Source organism: Gadus morhua, chromosome 16 (assembly GCF_902167405.1).
Source record: "Gadus morhua chromosome 16, gadMor3.0, whole genome shotgun sequence".
Taxonomy (NCBI): domain Eukaryota; kingdom Metazoa; phylum Chordata; class Actinopteri; order Gadiformes; family Gadidae; genus Gadus; species Gadus morhua.
In genome coordinates, this window is record NC_044063.1 from 10,251,775 (window position 1) to 10,276,774 (window position 25,000).

A 25,000-nucleotide genomic window follows, 5' to 3' on the forward strand; every position below is an offset into this window, starting at 1 on the left:
GACTCCCAGCCAAGAGGTTGTGGGGTTAATACCTGTGGGCGAGAATCCTTGAGCAGGATGCCCTAATGACCTGCTCACCGCTGACCTCAACATTCATTTTTTTTCTAAATTCTCTGTAAGTCAATAGGGAGGAAAGCATCTGCTAAATGACTTGGTAGTAAGCAGTACACACAGATGTGTGCGTGTTGCAAAACACATACACAGATTCGTGCAAGTGCCAATAGGGCCAAAAGAAAAAATGTGTTGATGTGTTCGATTTCGGGTTGGCCGTTTCGCTCCTGAAAAGGAAAAACATGTTTTCATCCTCCCATCTAACTATTTATTCTTTACTCTGCTTTTAATTTGATGATATTTAATTTTGCACACATTCCCTTATTTCTTTACCCTCGAGACTGTTAAATAGAATTTGGCCTTCAGCAGTCTTGCAAGTGTATTAAAAAAAGTGTTAGTTTTTCATGTGCTGGAATAAATTCTGCTTTTGTGCGAGGAACCGCTGTGTGTGGATTTGCCCTTGGCCTCTAGTTACTTTCTTGCATTAGTAAGTTCTTTTTAATTTTGTAAAAATGTTCTACATTTATTTTTTATTTCTGTGGAGAAACACTGCCCTTGAGTCACTCTGGGTTTAATGATCAGCACTCAACTGAGTATTTTCAAGTGTGTGTGTGTGTGTGTTTTTATATGTGCGTGTGCATATGTTTGTGTGTGTGTGTCTGTGCATGTGCGTGTGTTTTGCTTTCACATCAGTGTGTGTGTGTGTGTGTGTGTGGCTATGTGTGCGTGTGTGCTAGAGAGAGAGAGGAAGAGAGGGGGGTAAGTGATTAAGTGAGTGCTTGACAACGGGCTTTTCGGCACGATGAATGATGAGGTCCTGCAAGGTGTGGAGACATCTAATCTGCCTGGCTGTTGGGGAGGGAAGATGGACGGACATCCAGGGCTCTCCTGAAGGACCCGCTACAGCCCTGCAGATTAAACACCCCCCTTCCCCTGCCCCGACGCACAATCACTTTTTCTCCGTCTAAACCCACACTGTAATGATCCATCTGCAACATCGCACACAACGTCAACATTTGTTGTCGTTTGCCCTCGGGGTAGCCAACCAATCACCTGCAGCAACACGCCACAGTGCCCCGCCAAACTAGACCTGTTCTGTTTACCTAAGCGTTGTTTAGGCGCAGGTGTAGCTCAGGGGGAGGGGGGGGATACAAGAGTGGGAGTCGTGCATTCAAGGCCGAAAAGGGAGGGTTGGAGGGAGGGAGGGGGGGGGAGGTCCCTGCCACACCTGCCGCAGTCATCAGGTGGATTTTGCTGAAAGCCTGCCGACTTCAAGGAGATCCCCTAATGAGAAATTCCTGACCCGTGGCGACCAAGGCCTCCTCCGAGAGCCTAGCCTCTCGACGACGACGTCGACCCATCACAACCATCAGTCGCCGTCCCCCCCCCACCCCGCCTTTAACCTCCACCGTCTCGCCTCAGACCCGCCCTCGGGATCGTCATCAGCCGTTTACTCCCCGGATCAGCTTCCCAAAACATGGAATGCGTTGGTCGGAGTGCCGGGGAGAGAAGGAACACCCCGGAGTCATTAACGAATACCGATCCTCTGAGCGAAACGTGTGGGATTACTGCGGGCCGGAGCGCGGGCAGCGGCCTGAGCCCTGCCGGCGCGGTGTCTCCGTGAATCATTCAGGGGCGATAGCGGTGACAGTGGAAGCATCCCCCCCCCTCCCCCCTGCCCCTACCCACCCACCCCCCAAAGCGCTAATGGCCTGGGTTGAAATTTATTAGGGCTGGGGAAGAGGCCTGATGTAGGTGGTGAGGATACGTGCGGGGGCTACAGCGAGGCCAGTCCAGTTTATTTATGCAGTCTTTAATCACAGCGGCTGTCTCCCATCACTTCAGAGCCCCCCCCCCCCCCCTTTTAAAGAGCGGAGAGGATGATGACGACCACAGTGGACCGCAAACCCGAGATAAATATGTAAACATTGACTTCGCTCACCTCGCAGGAGTACCGTGTTTATTATTTAGTGGATGCTGGTTTTTCTCAAATTGGCCGAGCTTTTTATATTTTTCGTTATTAGAGTAGCACGGAAAACTCTGGGGAATTTTGCAAACCAAGCGAAGCGTCTCATCGTTAATTTCACACTTTCGGAGCGCACAACCTTTTCTTCATTAGGTGAAGAGAGACAGAGAGGACGGCCAAAGGTGATACGAAGTGGTGTTATTCAAGTCTGTTGCGGTTACTTCCTGCCCTCGCCCCGTGATGTATCTGTGGGTGGACGTAGGGGAGAGGGCCGGCGTGTGGAAAGGTTACGGAGGTAGACTTGATAATTGGAACCAGCAAGGTCTTAAATCATGAATCCATAACTTCTAATGAATGTGGAAGCGGCTTTGATGCCAGGGTTTCTCCACATATTTCAGCGAAAGCTGAACTCTTCAAGAGGTGTCCTCTGACACGTGTACTATTTAATACAAGGAACCCTAAGGTGATTTATGAGGGCTTACAAAGGGATACATCCATCTAATATGGATCCAACAGTTCCGTATTAGTGTGCACATGAAGAAGCCAGTCTGGTTTCCTGGAACAGTGACTATTTCCTCTTCTGAAGTAAAAGGTCTCTCCTTTTTCAACCTGTTGAACTCAATTCGAACAAACAGCCTCATAAATGTCTGCTTTTAATTCATTTGATTCAATTTCTGGACTATACCTATTGTTTTAACATGCTCCCAGACACCAGCGAGCATAATGAAGAACTTATCTGAACCCACACTGGGGAAACCCATTTCGTCTTTCAAATAAAGGTGTTTCTCAACGGGCAGCCCTCATGCATTGCTTTGTTTCATTCATGTAATTCCGCTACTACTGGGCTACACCTTTTGTTTCGACAGCCTACCACCCTGTGGAGCATAATGAAGTACTTACCCGCACCCACACTGGGTCAACGGACAGGAACCACGTGGCCACAATGTGCCGCAGCGGGGAGGGGGGTATAAACATGGGTCTGTGTCCGCGTGTTGGTGGGGGGGGGGCTGTGTAGAGTCCCCTCGCCACATCAATAGCGGCTGGAAACTGTTCAGCTGTTTCTCCCCCAGCTTCCTGGAAGGCCAGCGCAAAGACATTGTATTGCGGTGTAATTACAGAGACCTGGGGATGAATCTAGTTCCGTGCCCACATCCGATACTTACGTGTTTGGTTTTGTTGTGGGGAGGTTATTTCACGTATTTTCTTTTTTTACTCCCTTATTACTCTTTAATCACGTTTTCTAACTTTGAACCATTTGAATTCCACTTTTTTTGTTTGTTTTTCCATCAAGGTCTTTCTTTGAACGTCAAAATAATTACAATCGTGCGCCAATATAAACTGACCTCAAACCCGGCACAATTAACTGTTATCCTTCAAACGTTAGTACTGTTATCTGTTGTTTTAATGTGTGCTATTTGCTGTTATCGTATCTTTTTGTTTTTGATATGTAAATGACTTTGTTGCGAAACACAGCTTCAAAAACTCATAATAATTACAGTTTTCAGCGCGACGCTAAGCTAACGCGACCAACCACCTCTTCCCCAGTTCTGACAGACAGGCCGCCGCCCATCATCCGTCAAGGGCCGTCCAATCAGACGCTGGGGGTGGACAGCGTGGCCTTGCTGAAGTGCCAGGCGTCCGGAGACCCAATCCCGTCCATTAGCTGGCTGAAAGATGGAGTCAGTCTGCTGGGCAAGGACCCGCGCATGTCCCTGCAGGAGCTGGGCAGCCTCCAGATCAGGAGCGTCAAGGTGAGGCACCTGCTGTGGTGTTGAGCTCTAGATAACACCTTCCCTGTGAGTGCTACCTGTAATGATAGCTGAAGTATCGCGCCAACCCCACTGCCTACCCACGGTGCGAGTGGTGCAGGCCTTTGTTTGCGGAACCCCTTTGACCTTGTTTTGCTGTGTTGAAGAAGGGCCCGCTCTGTACCGAGTTGGGAACGCTATGAGCGTCATTTGTGGTGTTATCCTTGTGTTGTACCTGTGACTTTAACGGGATGCAAATACATGCAAAAATGTAATAGGTTTAGCTAAAGAGCGGGTTACGTTTAGCTAAAGAAGGGGTTACGTTACCCAAATGCTTAATCATAGTTCTAGGTCAAACGGTGAAGCCGGCTTAAAGGAACTTGTAATCCAGAAATGTGCCAGGTTTTATAAAATACAGCGTTTGAACCAGGAATTATTACATCACGTGGATGGGTAAACGTGTCGTGTCCGGTGGGATCGATGCCTTCTCCATGTTCCACTTTCCCGTCTCTTCCCCCCGCCACACCTACGGTTCTGACATCCTGTCCGTCAACACTCTTCCTGTCTGCTGTCACATGTGATCTCATCTCATCTGATGTTGTCTCTCGATGCAGCATGCACGTATGCACTCTGCGTATGCTGCCCTCGGCGTGCATTCTATAGCGGGTAGCGATTCAGCGTAGGAGCCCCTTAGTGGATTCGATTTGCCCAGCCGTGTGACTGAGACGGACAAGCAGAATCACATTGCCTTTAAAAGAGATGAATAGGCACTATTGATTTTGGGGTAAATTGTTTGATACTATCACTTAGTGGCATGACAGCTCCTAAAAGGCTAGGCTGCGGCAGCTCTGGACGGGCTCCAGCTATAGGATGCACACGCACGTGGCATCCCCGCACGCACACACACACACACAAACACACACGGGGCCGCACACGCACCCCCCATCAGGGTGTATTAGATTTAAAAAGCTCATTTTTTTCTCCCTCGCCCCCCAATCCCCGCCCCCTCTCTCTCGCCGGAATATCCTTAATTTTAAAAAAAAAATCCCGACCCCCAGCGTTTTTATTTAATAAAGACGCGGCGGCGAGTCTCACACAGAAAATAACTAAACACGAAACCCCAACACACCGGCAAAGTTCCCTCGGAGGGACGGAGAGACAGGCCAGCTGTCAGCGGTCCAGGGGGCTCACACAGCCCCCCCCCCCCCCCACCCTCCCTAACTGAATTAGCCTCTCCTTTGTTGTGGTCGGCAGGACGGTGGGGAAATAAGGGAGAGAGGAGCGGTGGTGCTGCCGCGGACGGGCGGCGAGGAGAAAATTGAATTAATTAGGAAATTAGCGTCAGCACTTTGGGCCACTCACCAGTGACATGCAATTTGGCCGACGCCAGATCGAGCCGCGAAGCCACCGCATGGATTTATGATGACGGGAAGTGGATCATGGGGGGAGATCACTCCTACTCCATCTTCCTCCTTGCTTATTGCCTGCCTTTCTGCACGGCGAAGAGCAGGAACGAAAGCAAATGCTAATCTGGGACGGAGCAGTCATGGCAAAATTTCTGAGGATGGGAGATGGCAGGTGAATGTAAAAGTGGTAGGGGCGGGATTACGCCTTGTTTCCCGTTTGATTACGGAGATATTCCACTCAGAAGGGGAATTTTTTTGTGTATTTCGACGAAGGACCCTTTTTCTAATAGCACCGGTGTTCAGACCGGAGGTTTGTGCTTTTCTTCCCACCTTGAAAGGTTTACTAGTGCAGTGCTGGCTGAGTTTGTGTTTGCCCATAACGTGCTTATCGATCCCCACCTCCGGCGCTTTATATTTTGATATCCATGGCTGGCGAGGTGGCTACCAACGTGCTGACCATGTGTGTGTGTGTGTGATCTGTGACCCTCAGCTCTCTGACTCTGGGATCTACACCTGCGTGGCGGCCAGTTCCAGCGGCGAAACGTCGTGGAGCGCCTTCTTGGAAGTCAAAGGTACCGAATCGCCTTCCCCTCCCCCCCTACCCCCCTTATGACCTTATTCCCTACCTTAAATGTCTGGAATCGTTTCATCTCGGGAGGCTATTAATCGGCCAACGATTCCCATCTCATTCTTTTATGAGCGGACGTGAATGTCACCGTGCCAACCCTTCACCCTCTTCCCCCTCCAACTGTCCCTCAGAGGCCGGCAGCCTGTTGGTGGTGAAGACCCGGGACGACATGGAGCTGCCCGGCCCCCCCTCCAAGCCCCAGGTCACGGACGTCACCAAGAACAGCGTGTCCCTGTCCTGGCAGCCCGGTCTGCCCGGCGCTTCGCCCGTCGCCTCCTTCGTCATCGAGGCCTTCAGGTCAGCTCCGCCCACCTTAAGCCTAACCAGTGTTACGCTTAACACTGGTTATTTTTGTAGCAGAATTTCCCCTTTGGGGGGTAATAGTGTCATCTCGTCTTGTGGTATGTGGCGATGGAGATTGTACGCCGTATCACCATTGTTAACGTCGCGGTTACATTGTCGTTGCAGCCAATCGGTGAGCAACAGCTGGCAGACGGTGGCGGACCACGTGAAGACCACCCAGTTCACGGTGAAGGGTCTCCGGCCCAACACCATCTACCTCTTCATGGTCCGAGCGGTCAACACCCAGGGCCTGAGCGACCCCAGCCCCATGTCGGAGCCTGTTCGGACCCAAGGTACCCCCCCCCCCCCCCCACCATAACACCGCCTTTAACATCGGCACCACAAATGTAGAAATGCCACACAACCATTACAGTGCTTGCGGAGTGTTTCAGCTTCCAGTGTCATTTACATCGGAAACGTGTCTCAATGTCTGTTGGTTTATTGTTTAATGCTACTGACGCTGTTTACCACTTGCGTGGCCCCTGATACACAACACAAGTGTAGAAGGTATAAACTTCTTGTTGCCCCCGTGCAATGAAGAGCGATTAGCCGGTATCTTTCTAACTTTACTTCACAGAGGTCAGGCCAGCCCTCTCCTCCACATGGCCCATTATGGCCACACTTAGGCCATTATGTAAAGTCGGAGTGTCTACTTTTGGAAGGACTAACAGTGTTAGAACAATCCCTGCTATGTTAATGACGATAACAGGAGAAAATGACCCAGGGCAGATTGGATTAAGGTGCCACAGACAGACTCCCGTCTCTGCATTACACTGATACGATAAGTCCGGCCGCTCCAGCGTTGAGCCACAGCCCTGCTGGGCTCTCGATTGGCCGGGACGAGCCAACGCTGTTACTGGTGGAGGCTATTGGAGTGTCTATTTAGAAAAGCAGAGAGTGAATCATCGTGGCGGCAATCAAGGTCATCCCAACTACATATGTGGTGGAGGTATAGAGCCAGGATGATTTTGTGGTTCTTTGACTCCCAGCAGATAGGTTGGAACACCGATGTTGGCAGTTAACCTGTAATCATCGCTCCATCTGCTTATTCATATTGTAAAAATTATTATTGGAAAATTAATGAATCTGTTTCCAATAACTTCCTTTTTAGCTCACTTGGCACCACATTGCTTGTAGTTAATCCAAACCGAAATCTCAGTATCGACTTATTCATTCATTCAGATCATACCTTGCTGGGAGATCGTTGCTACAGTAAACAGCTCCAATCTTTCCTCCCCAGCCCAGTGTCGTGACCCTCTGTCTCCATCCCCACATTGCATCACGTAGATGGGCCTTTTTTTCTTTTATTGGTCGTAACTGGAAACACATGGCCATGCAAAACGGCAAACGAGCTGGAAAATATGACCAGGCCATTCATTCATCATCTCTGCAGTCAATTTAAGGTTTGCGCTCAGACATGACTCATTGACACGGTCGTACGCATCTACGGTTACCGAAGACGTCACACACCAATCCCTGATCCGACCACTGTTCTCCCAGGGAGAAGAAGAACCAAGGGACATTTTCATGCGGAAGACAGATTGGGACTTTGTCAAGTGAATTTGTAATAATCCCTGCAATGTTAAGCCTCTTAGATGAATGAATTGAAGTTGTCTGTTCTTCAGCGATGCTTTGGCTGTTGGACAGATTTTGTAATACACAAAGGCTTATTATATTAGAAATGTTGAACACAATGTTGTAAAACAGACTCCTCAACCAAACCGTATCTCTCTCTCTGTCTCTCTCTCTGTCTCTCTGTCTGTCTGTCTGTCTGTCTGTCTGTCTGTCTGTCTGTCTGTCTGTCTGTCTGTCTGTCTGTCTCTCTCTCTCTCCCCCTCCCTCCCTCCCTCCCTCTCTCTCTCTCTCTCTGTACCTTCTCCTCCTCGCCAGACATCAGCCCCCCGTCGCCGGGCGTGGACCACAGGCACGTGCAGAAGGAGCTTGGAGAGGTCATAGTTCGCCTGCACAACCCGGTGGTCATGAGCCCCACCACCATACAGGTTACCTGGACGGTGAGTACGCACAACGGTGTGTTGCACCTCACTTCCGAGCCTCCTCAATGACCGGACCTCCGTTTCTTGATCTTCACAAACAGACGAACGTCTGTTTGTGAAGCTCAAGAAACGGAGGTCCGAGCCGTCTCCATGAACGGACCTCCGTTTCTTGAGCTTCACAAACAGACGAACAACTGTGCTCGGAAGTGGGGTGCCAGGGATGACAGTCTTCAGGGTTGTTCTCGTGTCATGTGTTATTCAGGTCCGGGTTGATGGTTAAATTCTGTTTAGAAGTTTGAATATTAAGATTGAATATGAGGGAGTTTTGGTGGTAGGCTAGTGTGAGTCCGGCTCCAAATCGCGCCCTCTATGTGCCAAATGTGGTTTGTTTCCTCGGCTCCCAAGCAGATAAATCTCGATCCTCAAACAGTTGTGTGTAAAAACCAATGGATGACATCAGGGACACTACGGGCGTCTTTTTTACAGTCATATTTTGTACGGTTTGAACCTGTAATTAAAAGTTTCACTCCGGTCTGTGAGGAACAGAGCACTCCAGTGGGCTGGGTTTGAAGAAGGAAGGAATATGGGAAATCCATGTATCCCCTCTCTGATATTCAGATTCCTAACTTTGTTCCTCCCTCGTCTTTGATTTAAACATCCCTGAGTCATAAAGTGGGATAGATGTGAATGTGTTTCTCTTTGAAGCTCGAGAGCAATTCCTCCAGGCTAGCATTTTCTCTTTTTTCCTCCTTCTTCTTCTTCTTCTTCTTCTTCTTCTTCTTCTTCTTCTTCTTCTTCTTTTACTTCCTCTGCTCCTGCGGTAGGAAATTCCAAGTTATCCTCTTAAGAAGTGTGTTCTCGCTTTGAAACATTTTAATTGCAGACTCAAAAGTAAGTGAACATGAGACACTTGGTGGATGGCATAAACATCAAGATGTTTGTCGGGGAACATCAGGTGTCTTGTTCTGCTGCGCACCTCCTCGGGCGATTCCCAGTCGAGTTAAAAGCCTGGCAATATGTGGAGTTATGTGACTAGGAATACCTTTTAATCTCTTTTTATGTTTCCCTAAACCACAAAGTCCCTCTCTCCTCGAGACAGACGGTGGATGTTTAAAAGCGGTTCATTATTAACATTTATTTCCCCCCCATGAAAACCTCTTCATTGTAGTGTGTAAAGTTTTTCCGAGCGTTGATCGATACTAACCACGACCATCACGGCGATAACGACGTACGAAAACATCGACAGAGTAGCTTTGTCATGGAGTTGCTAGCCTTCAGCTGTTCCTTAGCAGCTCCCCTCTATTGGTTGATTTGCAACGCAAATCAACCAATCGTAGGTGTTAGGTACGACCATTAGCAGGCAGAGACGGCTGTTTCCCCTTCTAAACCAACCACATTAGCCACATTTGTTGTATTTTCTCCCGGTGACTTGTTTATTGACCCCGGTAATGCGTCTCACCTAGGGGCTGCTGTCGGACTGCGTGCCAGCGAGCACTACTTTATGAGCGCCGTGTATAATCAGCATGAGAACGCACTGCCGTCCGTAATATATCAGGTTCCTAGCGCCGTAAACAGAGCGTCCGCCGCTCGATTCAGCATTTCTATTCCCCAAATCATTCTATTAATGAAAGTTACACAGCGAGCCGGGAAGTCGTTTGGCTGATTTACTCCGAGCCACACTGGCTAAAACACAGCTGGTTAATATCCCACTTGAAAGCTCTGCTCACTTTTCCTACTGTTAACAAGCCATTACAATGAGTAATGACCCTTCTCCCTCCTCACATAAATTCAACTCTCCCCTCCTACCCCACGGCACCCTGGACGCCATCTGGTTAAAAGGGTCCAACTTCTCTTAAGTTGAACCCGTTTGCAAAGTGATGGAAGCCTTCCAAGCACGGTCTCTTATCTACTCTGTGGAAGTGGTGCTCTTGTAGTTCCCAGGTATCTATCCCCCTGGGTTCCCAAGGACCCACGTGTCACTGCTTTGATCTCATCCCCGGCGTGTTGAGACTTGTTGTTTGTGTTTTGTTTCCGGTGCTGTTGTCAGCGCTGGGGGTTTATATACCACGAGAGACGGGTGTGTTAGCATTAGTAAAGCCGTGCAGATGGAAGATGTTTCATTTAAAGAATCGCGGACGGCTCCTCGGTAGCTCGATGTGTGAGGTAATGTCAGGGCGCTAATTGTGCTAAGAGTGTCTTCGCTAACGATGAAAGCGTGCTAGAAGCAGTCGCAGTCGTTCCATTAGCATGATTCGATGCACACAGGGTAAACGCAGAGATTAACGTAGGATTGTGTAACAGTGTCCTCTTACAACCCGGCAAAGCATCACAGATGCTTTGCCGAACCGTCAACTGAACCGGTTGCTGAACCGTCAACTCCTGCCGTAACAAAGTGTCCTCTTTGCGTGTTTGTTGAACTGATCCCAGGTGGACCGTCAGTCCCAGTTCATCCAGGGCTACAGAGTTATATACAGGCAGTCCTCGGGGCTGCCCTCACCGGGGCCTTGGCAGAGCCAGGATGTGAAGGTCCCCTCGGAGCGCAGCATGGTGCTGGGGGCCCTGAAGAAGGGCATCGTCTACGAGATCAAGGTGCGGCCGTACTTCAACGAGTTCCAGGGCATGGACAGCGAGTCGCGGACGGCGCGCACCACAGAAGAAGGTGAGTGGGATGAGTGATGGACGATGTATGCCGCGGCGTCTGAAGCAATACAGAACTGAGAAGGGCTGTGGCCGAATCCGTGGGTCCTCCTACATCTGGAATGATGGTTTGACACGGCAGCCCGCAGGTCACTTTCATTCTGCCTTCTGTCATGATCTAATGTTCCTCCTATTGACATTGAGGATAGTGAAGGCGTGTGTTTGTGTGTGTGTGTATGTGTGTGTGTGTGTGTGTGTCAAGGGGACAGCTGACCTTTTCACTGGGCTGTGTTTTGTTTATGATTGGTGGGGTTCTTGATCCATCCCCCCCCTCCCCCCTCCATGTTGCCACGGGCCTGTGCTGTGATTGGACGGAGTACTCACTCACTCCCCTAACTCCTGCGAGCAAACCGATCTGTCACTCGAACCAGACCCAGACGGAGACACACACGCATACAAACACACACATACAAAGACACACACACTCTCACAAACAGACACACCCCACACACGCAAACCGATCTGTCGCCTGACACAGACGTAGACACAGTCACAAACAGACACACATAAACGTGCCCCACAGTCACATACGCACACACTCACACCCAAAGTTACACACACACTATATCCCAGGTGTGTCTTCGTTGGGCCCAGGGTTTGCCGTCAGATTGTTGAAGTAGGAAATGTCATTAACTTTTCTTCTATTGACGTTTCCGATTAAAACAAAAACACAACTACACAGACAGCAATGCATTCGCCTGTCACGCTCCTGAATCAGTTCAAAACATGTTGACAACCCTGTTCTAAATGGAAACAAAGAAGGACAAGTCCAGGAGGGAAAGCCAAACAGTAGAAGTCTGGAGACGGGGGAAATAAAACGTACACAGAAAATGCAAACGTAGAGAGAAGCGTGTTCCTTATCCGGGGAACACGGCCCTGTGCTGTCCAAGGATTCCTGGGGTCTTCCTGTCGGAGACGCTTCACATCCTGTGGAAGTGACAGCCCCATTAATTCCCTCTGCCTCAGAGCAACCGTATCTCCCCTGGCCAGGCGGAGAGAGCTGCTGCTGTACCACAGACACCATCACATCCTAGCTGTCCCACTAACACGTACAGACACAGAGACACAAACACACACACACACACACACACACACACACACACACTCTGACATCCGGCCAACTACACAAAGACACACACACACACGCACACAGACACACACACCTGGACAACTCTACACACGTTACCTGGACACAGGAACCTACACACACTTACTCCGACAGACACACAAACAGACACCCAGACATGGGACCAGGCATGTACATACTCTCTCACTATTACCCCTCCCCCCACACGCATACACACACATATACACCGACAATCGAAGAAAACGACAAATAACGTTCTTCTTCTTAACCTTATTTTCTTTATCTTGGCTAATATTTGAATGCGTACACACATTCACACACACACAGACACAATACATAGCCTACCCACTGCCCTCAGCCCCGCTGTAACCAGCTGCATGCCTCAGCCTCTCCCAGGGCCGCTCCGTCTCCGTCTCCATCCTGGTCCCCCAGAGGCCCCACTCGTTCTATTTCTGACCTGCTCCTGCGTCCGTGGCTGGGCGGGGCTGGTACTCTCTCGCTCTCTCTCTCGCTTTCTCTCTCTTCCTCTCTCTTTCTCTTTCTCTTTCTCTCTCTCTCTCCCTCATCCTCTCCATCGCTCTTCCTCTCCATCTCTCTCTCCCTCTCTCTCTCTCTCACTCTCTCTGTCTCACGCCCTCGCTCTATGTCTCTCTTTCCTCCCGCTGCAGTCTGTTGCACGCTTCTCTCTCTCTCTCTCTCTCTCTCTCTCTCCCTCTCCCTCTCCCTCTCGCTCTCTCGCTCTCTCTCTCTCTCTCGCTCTCTCTCTCTCTCCATCTCTTTTTCTCTCTCTCTCTCTCTCTCTCGCTCTCTCTCTCTCGCTCTCTCGCTCTCTCTCTTGCTCTCTCTCTCTCTCTCTCTCTCTCTGTCTCTCTCTCCTCCCGCTCCGGGCTCCACAGAGTCCCTGGGACCCAGGCAGTTCAGGACAAAGCCTAGATGGATAGCGCGCCGCGGCGGCGAGAAGTGATTAAAACTTAGGGGTGTCCATTAGCTAACGCCGTAAAAGCCGCACAGAGCAGGTCCGTGTGGACTTCTGGTTGGGGGGGCTGGGGGGGGGGGCGGGGGTGTCGCTCCGGGCTCCCAAACAGCCCCTGTACCCCCTCTCCCCTGCCCCCCATTACGTAGTCCCCTCTCCCCCATATCCCCTCCCTCCCTCCCTCCCTCCCTCCCCCCCTCCCTCCCTCTGGCCGGTTGGTGGAGGATGATGAAGGGACTGTGGCGCTGGCCACTGGGAGGATGTGAAGGAAGCCCATTTATGATGATCCACAACATGCATAACCTACATCTGTTTTGTGTGGTGGAACCCCCCTCCCCCTCCCCTGGCTAGGCTCCTCCCCCAGACCACTTAAGGGGCTGGTATTAGCATATTAGCACTGGGCTGTTAGCCGTGCGACGTTAGCTTCCAGCACACCTCCCCCCCTCCCCCCCCCCGTGCACGTGCACGTGGGTGGAGCTAGGAGGTATAAGGGGGGGGGTCATGCCCCCCAAACAGCTCTACATCACTCTGCTAATGGCTCTATTAGCGACGCAACCCCACCCACTCACCCACCCACCCACCCGCCCTGTAATGAGAGTATGTGTTGTTTAGCACAAATATGCACGGTAATAATCCAGCGCTTTAAATCAGCGCTGACATTACCTCTGAATGACATTGCTCTCTGATGGCCGTCGCGCCGGCATCGCCTCCCTCACAGCGTCACCTGGGATTCGTCGGGAGACCCTGGGTATCAAGATCCCCCCCCCCCCCCACCCCTCAGCCCTCCAATGTCTCTCGAGATGCCCCCCCCACCTCTCGGTGAATTGCTTCTAATCTGGCCGGGGTGGCGAGTTCATCCGCGGGCCCATCCATCTTGTCGCCATGCCAGGGTTCCTCCTGGCTCTCAGGGGGGGGGGGGAGATGAGGGGGGGGCAGTGTGGCCAATCGCGCTGAGGGATGAGCAGCGATTTAACCAGGGTGACACGTGCCATTTTGGACTGAGGCGAGGTGAGGCGGTGGCAGCCCGCCGGTGTAATTGAGCTGTCAGCAGCGGGGCTGCCGACGGCGTCCGGCACTGCCTCGCCACACGCCGCAGGAAATGAGAAAACATTATTTTGGGGTGGGGGGGGGGGTGGGGGGAGAGAGAGGAAAATATATATAGAAAAAGGTTATTTCCAGTTTGACCCCCGGTTGCTGTTGTTTACTTAACCCCCCCCCCCTCTTTTCGCCGCTACTGGCGTCAGGGGGGGGGGGGGGGTGGGGGGGGTGTAGTCGCCACGGTGAACAGCAAGGCCGTCGTTCGCGATTGGCTGCTTCCCCGCCGTCCTTCCTCAGCGGGCGTACCAGGCTTGTTCTCCAAGACAGACTCGGCCCCTCCCCTTTCTCCACCCTCGGCCCTGAACCTCTCCCCCAGATCCGATGCCTGCTGCGTTTTCGGAGCCGCGCGGGCCCATCGATCGCGGCCGCTCGATATGTTTACCGGGCCTGTGTTTCCTCCTCCTCCTCTTCCTCCTCTCGAAGTGTACTGGTTATTTTTTCTCTTGTGTCTTTCTTTGCTCTGTCTGTGTTTCCTGTTCGTCGGTGACTCCGTGGATATCGGGCTTCATCCTATCAGCCCGCTGACCCACGCGTGCCACCCCGGCCGGGGCAGCGATCCGCGCTTAGCTTGACCGATTGAGCTTCTCTTCCAGCCCGTTCAGTTGTTGCTCTGGGGAAATCAATAGAAGTGCTCTCTCTCTCTCTCTCTCTCTCTCTCTCTCTCTCTCTCTCTCTCTCTCTCTCTCTCTCTCTCTTGGAGACAGAGGCTGGGGTATTAAATCTTAGTGAAATGGTACTTGGAGCAGCGGTCATAGTAGTACTAAGATCTGCCCCAGGGGCCTACTCATGTAAATCCCCCTCCAAATGACACATTCTTCCGGTCTTCATGAGACCTGGCTCCTCTAGGAAGGAATGTGTGCGTGTGTGTCTTGCTCGCTGGTTGTATTTGACGGTGTGTGTGTTCACCGTGAATATGTAGTTCTATTTGGAAGGAGTGTAGTGCTATGTGCTTGTGCATTATTTTGCCCACAGTTATACAAAAGCAAACACACACACACACACACACACACACACACACACACACACACACACACACACACACACACACACACACACACACACACACTACATATTTTTGCAGTAATAACTTTGCAATGAAAATAGGTTTTTCTCTAGAAAATAAATCAATAAACATGTATTCAAATTCTAACGCTGTTGTTTGTGTGTGTCCAGCGCCCAGTGCCCCCCCCCAGCAGGTGACCGTCCTCACCGTGGGCAACCAGAACAGCACCTCCATCAGCATCTCCTGGGACCCCCCTGCGCCGGACCACCAGAACGGCATCATCCAGGAGTACAAGGTTCGCTGGTGTCACACCACACATGTACCGCAGGGGGGGGGGGGGGGGGGGGGGGGACTGTTCTGGGTCAGAACCCCAGTGGCCTCGGTCTACCTGTCCCAGGTCCCTTATCCCCACCTTAGAGCTTAGAGCTTAGACCTAAGAGCTTACACCTCAGACATTAGACCTTAGACGTAAGACTTTAAACCTTAGACTTAGGACTTAAGACTTAGGACTTTAAACCATAGACCATGGACTTTAGACATTAGACTTAATAAAAATAATAGTAGTAATTGGACATAAGACCTTAGAGTCTTGAGGTCCCTAGACCTGAAATGAATATACATTTCTATAGGTTGGGTGTTTAGTCCTGTGTCTATGTGATGGAGGTCTTTCTATCAACATTAATCCATAAATGTGACTGACGATCATGGACAATAGGCAATCAATGCAATACAAAGGATTCCCTTTTTTAGGAACCTACTTTGCCTTGTTTTGGATTGGTTTACCAAAGCTTAAACACCTCATAGTAGAAATTGGGCATGAACTGCGCAATATTTTTCAGCGGTACTACATTGAGATGTGAAGATTGGTGAAAATACTGAATGTCTATTCAAAAATGTTTTTCAAATGTGGTCCCCTTAACACAGAGGGCTTGATACAGACAGAGAGAGGCCAAATCAGCTGGAGGAATCCACATTAATTCAGTGTGTGTCTAACAGTGACTCCTCATCCATGTCTTCCTCTTCCTCTCTCTCAGATCTGGTGCCTGGGCAACGAGACGCGCTTCCACGTCAACAAGACGGTGGACGCCGCCATCCGCTCGGTGGTGGTGGGGGGGCTGCAGGTGGGGGTGATGTACCGGGTGGAGGTGGCCGCCAGCACCAGCGCGGGTGTGGGGGTGAAGAGTGAGGCCCAGCCCATCGTCATAGGTGAGGTCAAAGGATTATCCCAACGTTTTTTTGTGTTTCATCATCGATTGCAAATGATTCTGAGAATGAAGAGCTGGTGCTGGGATAAAAAACGTTAATATCTGACCGTTGATGGATACACATATAAGCGCGTCCCTCCCTGTGTTCCACCGCTTTCACGTTTCTCCCTCGGAGGAATAGGTCAGAAATGACTTAATGCATATTCTGCACACCTCGCTGTTGTGATATGTGGCCCTGGCCTGTGTGATGTATGTGCGTGTGAGAGGCAGATTGAGCTGATTTGACCCATAACTGATGGCTTGGCCTGGAGCATGTTCTTATTTCCCCAATGTCACTCACACAATCCATCCCCAGCAGCTAGGCTAAGCTTGCAGATGTATCACTGTGCTTTTGTGTGTGTGTGTGTGTGTGTGTGTGTGTGTGTGTGTGTGTGTGTGTGTGTATGTGTGTGTGTGTGTGTGTGTGTGTGTGTGCGTGTGTGTGTCTCTGTGAGTGTGTGTGTGTGTGTGTGTGTGTGTGTGTGTGTTTGTCTCTGTGTGAGTGTGTGTGTGTGTTGATCTCTGTGTGTGTGTGTGTGTGTGTGTGTGTGTGTGTGTGTGTGTGTGTATGTGTGTGCGCGTGAGTGTCCATGTCTGTGTCTGTGTGTGTGTTTGTGTGAAGGAGAGGAAGAAATAGTGTATATTGTGTGTATGCCCCTGTGTGTATATTAGCTCGCATGTGCTCTAAATCATATCATCCGGCTGATGGAAACAGTATCTGCCCAGACTAGCTGAGCTCAGATCAGAGATCGATACTCTCTCTCATTCCACACGATGTGTGTGTGTGTGTGTGTGTGTGTGTGTGTATGTGTGTGTGTGTGCGTGTGTTAGCCGCCATGGAGTGAATTAGGTGTTGAGCTGAGCAAACAGCCTCCCCTCACCTGCTTTTAAGCTTTGTTTTGTTCAGTCTGCATTATTCACCCTCACACACCAGATATCTACCGATCTGCCGTGTCTCCCACCCTCTACCCCCACCCGCCTGCTGTGTTAGTTTCTATCTCGATCCACACAGGGGAGTGAATCATTTCCCAGTCCTCTACGGGGTCATCAGCTCCCCTGGAAGCCTCGGATCACGCGGCGCTCATCGCAGTCACTTCCTGTTGGGCCTCAAGACGTTCTCAGTGTAGTTTTACAGGAGTGTGTATAATGTGAGCTTCGGTTTGTCAACACGGTATCAATGAGGTAGTGGCTATATGCCGATGTATATGTTGGCACTTCAGATTTAAAAGGCCTTGCTGTGATTGGTCGTAACAGAGAGGGCTACTGTCCACCATTATTTTGGACCCTCAGAGCGGACTGCCAAACGTCGTCATAATCATCATCATCATCATCATCACTCAGTTCCAGTGTTTACTTCCCTTCCCCCTCTGTCGAAAAAACAACAAGAATTATTCCCACAAGGCTCAACTTATCGACTCGTCGACTTAAACACCGGCTTTCCACACACAGCTCTCCAGAACAGCAGTCACTCTCTTGCTTTCTGATTGGCTGCTCCAACCGTCACTCAACAAACGGCACCTTTCTCTCTCTCTCTCCAGGGAAGGACTTCCGGGAAGTGATCGTGCTCGGGGGAAACCGGAACAACAGCATCACGGAGCAGATCACCGACGTGGTGAAGCAGCCCGCCTTCATTGCCGGGATCGGGGGGGCCTGCTGGGTCATCCTGATGGGATTCAGCATCTGGTTGTACTGGAGGAGGAAGAAGAGGAAGGGGCTCAGCAACTACGCAGGTAAGAGGGGGGGGGCGGGGATTCGCATCGACCAATCGCATTACGCGCAGTGTGTGTTGTCACGACCCTGGTGAGGCGAACGAGGGAGATGAGCGAGGTATCGTATATCGAAGTTGGAACGTATAGGAAAAGTAAACAGTGTTTAGAATGATTTTAATAACAGCAGCTGTGCATTAAGACTAATCGTTAGCTGTAGGCTCGTAATGGATTAGTCCATCCTTCTAATCATGGATTTCTTTATTTTGAACCCACAGGGAGGAAATAAATTGAGTTCCGCATTGAATATGAATAGAAGTGAATGGGAATGCATATGAATGGAGATGTAGCCGGATGTGAAGGGATTGAGTGGACTCACAACCCCCCTCTCCTTTTGTTCCTATTTACCGTCAGCTGTTTGCTTTGTTTTCTTGAACAACTCCAAGGATTAAATCAGACCAGGTGTTGTCGCACAAAAACACACACACACACACTGGGCGAGGTAGAAACACAGGCTCACACACATACATACACACACCTGTGATTACTTTAGTATACTTTGATAAAAATAAAAGAAAATCTCTATTTGTTCCTAAGACACGGGCTGTACAGGATGATTGTTCTGTTTATACCGAGATCAGCGCTGCTTCTTAAACACAAAGCACCCGTGCCAAGTCACAAACATAGCTGTTCCTTCCCTTTTTTTCGCTCATTACCGCCATCTTGCTGATACGTTTAACGATGTTTCTAGCGGCGAAGTGAGGAGGCCTGAGGCCTGACAGCTCGAAAGGGAGCCAGATGCTGGCGCTGGAGTGCGACGCTTCAGGGGGGGTTGGGGAGGCGGGGATTGTGACCGGTCCGCCCACAGTGTGTGTTCACATCCTGGGGGCAGTGGCGAGGGTAGTGAGTGGGAAGACCGGACGCTCTGGTCAGTGCCGCTTGTCAGTCTGGACCCGGGACAGACTGGTTTGTTGCTGGAGGAGCTCCAGCTCTCTGCCCACCCACACACACACACACACACACACACACACACACACACACACACATGCACACACACCCTGACCTTGACCTGTCAATACCGGCAATGGTAATCGCCGGCAATCTGCCGGGTAACAATTCCATTACAACGGTGGTGGACGTCAAAGTGCAAATACATTCGGCGCTCCTCCAAAGCCCACCTTGTCTTTACATAATGCAGTCTGTTCCAATGTTACGGTAGCTTCGAGGGTGTGATTTCGGTTCTGTGTATGCGTAGGGATTTGCAGATGCTGAAGGGATGATTATGCTTTGTGTGTGTGTGCGTTCTGTTCCATGTGTTTATGTGTTTTTGTGTCGTCTCGCTGTGGCTGTCGCTTCAGTTGGCCGCTTCCCCCGTCGACTGTGCTGCACGCTGGAACACGGCACATTGGGTTCCTTTAGACCAACGGCTAACCCCCCCCCCCCTCCACAAGACCCCCCCACCCACCTTGGGCATGGCCTGCTCTCCCACACCCCCACCCCCACCCCCACCCGCCGGTGTGCAGACCCCCCCCCGCACCCCTACAGCACGGCTTGTAGCTCGGCTGGCTTTAACACTCGACTTCTCTGTCTTCTTGTTTTGCAGTTCAGTCCTTCACCTTCACCCCTGCAGGTACTGTTCATTTGTCCTGTTTTGTCGCCCTCCCCCAGTCCAGCACCCCCCCCACCCCCACCCCCACCCCCACACTCCCTGCTATATGACAATATGTACGCTCGGTTGGTCAGGCTCATGGTCATGTCTAATGCAGAACCCAAAGCATCACGGGGAAATAGACCGTCTTAGCTACTACAGATACGAAAAACCTCCACTCAGGGCATGATGTACTGTTCTGTTAGCCGTGACCATGGCCCTGTCAACTCTATCCCTGCCTAATCTCATGCCTTGTGTTGCGTGTTTTTGTGTGTGTGTGTGTTTGTGTGTGTGTGAGTGTGGCCATGTGTTCTGTGTGTCGTCTTTGTGCTTAGGTACCAAGTGGTGCAGCTCCCTCTTGCCATTTTCGCAATTTATTAGTTTTCTCTTCTGCTTCTTCTTCTGCTAAAATGGTGTCCTAACTGTCATAATTGAAACGTTGTCCTTGGGTGTTGGTGGGGTTCAATATTTGTTGGATTTTCTCAATGTCATCCTCCCTACCAGCTTTTCCTCTTACTTTCCCTCCATTGATGGGTGTCTTGCGTAGTTTTGGACTTTTGATAATATGCTGTGTTGCATGGTTAAGTTAACCGTTATGGCAAATTACAAACATAGGTTAATTTACCAAAGTTACATGCATATCATTTTATTGACATACCAAAGTTACATACCAGTTTGGCGGTACCAACGACCATTCAGACCCCTTTAACCAAGGCGGGGGACATTTTTAAAAAAGTAGATTGCATTTCAAGACGACTCAATTAAATGCAGAGTCATCGTTCATCACCTGACATCAGCTCTACCTCCTCATTTCTGTTTTTTAGTGGAGAGACACCATCACACACGATGGCGCGGTCTCCACTTAAAAAACAGAGACCCACGGCGGCCCACCGCCTCTTGGCAGGGATTCACTCTTTGACCTCATGTCCTCGCACCGTTCCTCGACACGTACCGCACGGGGCATACTTCACCCGTCATCCATCCAGGGCCCGCGGCAGCCTGCGGTCAAAACCTCCCCGACCCAGAATATACTCCCCAAAGGACACCACCCAACGCGGGCGGGTCCATAAAAAACATGATGGAGCGTCGCGGGTTAGAGATAGAGTTCGCCAGGTGCCCCCCCCCCCCCTCCCTCTCTTCTTCTGGAAGAAGCCGGAGACGGGTGTCACCGCTGTTTTTTACGACCCAGCGGACGCGGGGCAAGGACGAATCGAGGGACAACGAGGGCGGGAGAGTGGGGAGGGGGAGGGGGAGGGATGGGAGGGGCTGTGAGGGGGTCTGATTACGGAGCCGGTACAGAGGGTGAAGTTCTGAGCGGCGTGCCAGGGAGAGATGAGGGCAAGGAGAATCTCTCCCTCTCCCTCTCCCTCTCCCTCCTCCCTCTCCCTCCTCCCTCTCTCTATCTCTCTCTCTCTCTCTCTCTCCCTCTCCCTCTCCCTCTCCCTCTCCCTCTCCCTCTCTCTCTCTCTCTCTCTCTCTCTCCCTCTCTCTCTCTCTCTCTCTCTCTCTCTCTCTCTCTCTCTCTCTCTCTCTCTCTCCCTCTCTCCCTCTCCCTCCCTCTCCCTCTCTCCCTCTCCATCTCTCTCTCTCCCTCTCTCCCTCTCCCTCCCTCACTCTCTCCCTTTCTCCCTCTCCTCCCTCTCTCTCTCTCCCTCTCCCTCTCCCTCCTCCCTCTCCCTCCTCCCTCTCTCCCTCCCTCTCTCCCTCTCCCTCCCTCTCCCTCTCTCCCTCTCCATCGCCCTCTCTCCCTCTCTCTCTCTGTCTAGTGGCTCCTGTCCCCATCGCCTGGCCAGGGTGATGTACTGAGAGCAGGAGTAGCCCTCCCTCTCCTCTCCTCCCCTCTCCCCCTAAAGCTGTCACCACAGCAGGTGTAAATCACCGCTCTGCCCAGGCAAGCGGCCAGCCGGGTGTGGGAGAAATGTGATGGAATTTTTATACCCGCCGATGATGTCCTCCTGGCCGTAATGCTTATTAAAGGGGATTAATCTGTATTCATATTGGAGCCAGTGCTTATCAGGGGGAGAGGGGTAGAAGTGTGGAGGTGGGGGAAGAGGGGGGGAGGCATTGCCATGCGGACGACGTCATCGTCGCCGGGACATGAAAGACTCAGAAATGTGTCCGAGCACTGATAGGGACATCAGAGGCCCTGCCTGTCCTACACGCCCTGCCTTGCATCCTCTTGCGCTCTCTCTCACGCTTGCTCTCTCTCTCTCTCTCTCTCTCTCTCTCTCTCTCTCTCTCTCTCTCTCTCTCTCTCTCTCTCTCTCTCTCTCTCTCTCTCTCTCTCAAGCTGTATCTCTCTCTCTCTCTCTCAAGCTGTATCTCTCTCTCTCTCTCAAGCTGTATCTCTCTCTTTCACGCTTGCTCTCTATCTCTCTCTAGCTGTATCTTAGTCTCTCCGTCTCTCTCTCTAGCTGTATCTCACTCAAGCTATCTCTCTCTCTCTCTCTCTCTCTCTCTCGCTCTATCAGCCTTATCTCCCGCTCCCTCTCTCTTAAGCTGTATCTGGCTCTCTCCCTTGCGTGCACTCCCTCTCCCTCCCTCTTCGTCTATCCCTCAAATGGTCTCTCTCTCTTAATCCTGGCTCTCTTTCTCACCCTCTCTTTATCTCTCTCCCTGGCCCTCTCTTTTTGATGGCTCTGTCTCTCTTCCTCCGTCGCTCACACTCTCTTCTCAGCTTTCCTGGACTCAGATGGAACAAAGAGAAACAGCTTTGTGGTCGGAAAAATAAAACCCAACAGGAATTCAGTCTTTAGCTGTTAGAGCTTTATTGTATTCAAATGGGCAAACCGGCAGTGCTAGCATAGCGGGTTCCAGCGGATTATTATTCTAGGTCTGTTTATGTTTTGTAGTAATTACAGCAGGGGTCACACAGGTGCACCACACAAATAAATAAACAAAAGTAAGAAGTTAAAATAAATGGGATTTAATTGACCACAATATTGAATTATTGAATACAATACAAATACGCATAAACAAATATATTGCATTATGTCTGACTAATAGTCTTGGTCGGTGACGCAAGTAGAGATGGGGTCGAGCAGCTCTGTCGCTGATCTCCAAGAGCTTCTGCTCCTCATTAAGCTCCCTGCGTCAGCCCTGGAAAGCCCCTCGTTCCCCCCCTGGCCTGTCCGGGCCGGTCGGGACCGGTTCGGGCCTGTCTCAGAACCAGCCTGACTGAGACATGAGGGGATGAATGCTCTTCTCTCCTTCCTCATCTAATCACACATCAACCATGCTCGCTCTCTCTCTCTCTCTCTCTCTCTCTCTCTCTCTCTCTCTCTCTCTCTCTCTCTCTCTCTCTCTCCCCCTCCCTCCCTCTCCTACACCTCCATCTCTTTAGCATAAGGTTATTCCCCCAACTCTCTGATAATTGTTTTGTATTTCCTGTCAACCCTTGAAGTGTCTCCCTCTCACCTGCTCAGCACTCTGTGATGTCGGCGTGTCGTAGCGCTTGTTGAACAGAGCCTGAATGGATGGCTGGCAGGCGTCCCTGTGTGGCTGAGCCATAGGCTTTACTATGTGTTGACAAAGTGCAAGCCTTATTATCTATAGATCACTGTAATGGAATGGTACCCCCCCCCCCCACCCCCAAACCACCTTCTAGGGGCTACGGCTTCTAGGGGAGCAGGGTGCGGGGGTGTCCCGTGCCTTCTAGAGGGATCAGTAACTCAGCTGTCATGCCTGCAGAACGGGGGGTGGGGTGATGTGCTGGTGGTGGTGGTGGTGGTGGTGGTGGTGGTGGTGGTGGTGGTAGGGTTCAGCCTGATTAATGAGACCTGTGCCTTCTCTAATCATTTTTAGGCCGAGATTTAATCACAAATCTGATAATAACTCACCAGAGAGAGAGGAAAAAATAAAGATGAAATGAGTTTTTCCGCGGCGGCGGTGTCCTTGATACGAGGAGCCGGAGAGCGTATGCAGAGTAAAGCAATCTGCGGGGTCCCGGACGCTGCCTCTCCGTCAGGGAGGGGGGACGGACATCTCCCTCTGTTAGTGCATCCATCAGGCATACGCCACCACCACAGACGAGCCCTAGGAAGGACGGGCCGGGACAAGGGCAAACCGGCGGGCTACGGTGACGGCCTGTTGTGGTCGTCGTGCTCCTCGTTGTGGATACAAGCATGTGTTTTCCGTTCTGGAGTTCTGTGGGGATGATGCGAGGAGGGGAAAAAACTGAAATGTAATGTTTTGTCCTTTTTCTGTTTTTCTTCTTCTTCTCTCCCTCCCCCCCTCTCTCCCTCCCTCCCTCTCTTGCCTCCCCGACCACAGTGACATTCCAGAGAGTTGACGGAGGTCTCATGAGCAACGGAAGGTGAGGATCGCTGTTACTGTTTAACACCGCATAGCGTTCATGTTTATGTGCAGTCGTTTAGCCCACACTTTTACCAAAAGCATTGAGTTGTTTGAGGGCGTCAGGGTTGGATATTGGAGTTTGAACCAGGAACCTTTGGTCTGATGGTCCAACACTATAAAACAACTATTGATATTCCAAGATATTCCAAGACTATATCCATGGATATATTCGACAAATATCACGTGCCGTATTGTTATTCTTGTTCGCTGTTATTCTGATGTAATGCCAGCCAAGATTCACACATCGTGAACCACCACCGACACATTGATCAACCCTGCATCTGGCAGACAACCCGCGTCAGTCTCTCACACCGGTAGACATCTGACGGATTGATTGTTTACCAATATCCGCTTGTGCAATTTCCGTGCAAACCTGTGCGCCAACACCAACAGACTTCTGCCGCACATCTTTGGGCACGCATCGATAAATGAACCCATAAATCTTCCCAAACAGAATTAACAGAAACAATTTAAGCAGTGAGGGCTTTCATTTTGTCATTTATCTTCTCCCCGGCCGCGTGCTATTGGGTGTCCCAGAACCCCCAACCACACCAGCCCCCCTACACCACCTTCCAGAGTGATAAATGTTCTTGTCATCCGGTGTAGGCGGCTAGGATCTGAGCACATGTAATAATGTAAAAATAATTACCCAGGGGAGGGGAGTGTAGCGCTACCCCCGGTGTCACCCCCCCCCCCCCTTACCTCCCCCCTGCCCCATCCCTTCTTACCATGTGTATTAATGTGAAGGGGGAGAGGGGCCACATCTCAATAACACCAGTTACTGGGGACTCTCCGGGCCGTCCCTGGGGGGCGGGGGGGGGAACCCGGGGATGCCTGCCTTCCTGTCACCTGCTTAACTCACCTGACAAAGGCAAAGCGTCCGGTTCTCCAACGGAAATAAACACACGCTACGGCTAATTATGGCTAGCTGTGTCTCCTGAGATTTGCTGATGAAAAGCTGTTTTTTGATAAATATAGGAAGGTATCAGGTTAGCCTTAAGTTTTGGTTGTGGGGATTTCATTTTTTTTCTGCCCGGTATTGTTTTCACTAGG

At 50.9% G+C, this 25,000-nt stretch overlaps 1 protein-coding gene across 10 annotated transcripts in view; it reads left to right on the forward strand.

The window, feature by feature from the left end:
• robo2 (roundabout, axon guidance receptor, homolog 2 (Drosophila)) overlaps positions 1-25,000 on the forward strand; it is a 75,864-nt gene that overhangs the window by 21,406 nt on the left and 29,458 nt on the right. For 5 of the 10 annotated variants that reach the window (XM_030380736.1, XM_030380731.1, XM_030380735.1 and 2 more), the window contains 11 exons: positions 3,563-3,768; positions 5,662-5,743; positions 5,931-6,096; positions 6,268-6,434; positions 8,032-8,153; positions 10,563-10,794; positions 15,164-15,288; positions 16,028-16,199; positions 17,776-17,967; positions 19,547-19,573; positions 23,864-23,906. In XM_030380736.1, the coding sequence (XP_030236596.1) occupies positions 3,563-3,768; positions 5,662-5,743; positions 5,931-6,096; positions 6,268-6,434; positions 8,032-8,153; positions 10,563-10,794; positions 15,164-15,288; positions 16,028-16,199; positions 17,776-17,967; positions 19,547-19,573; positions 23,864-23,906 (1,534 nt within the window). The remainder of the gene's footprint in view (positions 1-3,562; positions 3,769-5,661; positions 5,744-5,930; positions 6,097-6,267; positions 6,435-8,031; positions 8,154-10,562; positions 10,795-15,163; positions 15,289-16,027; positions 16,200-17,775; positions 17,968-19,546; positions 19,574-23,863; positions 23,907-25,000) is intronic. The other 5 variants (XM_030380733.1, XM_030380738.1, XM_030380739.1 and 2 more) reach the window with 1 other exon arrangement.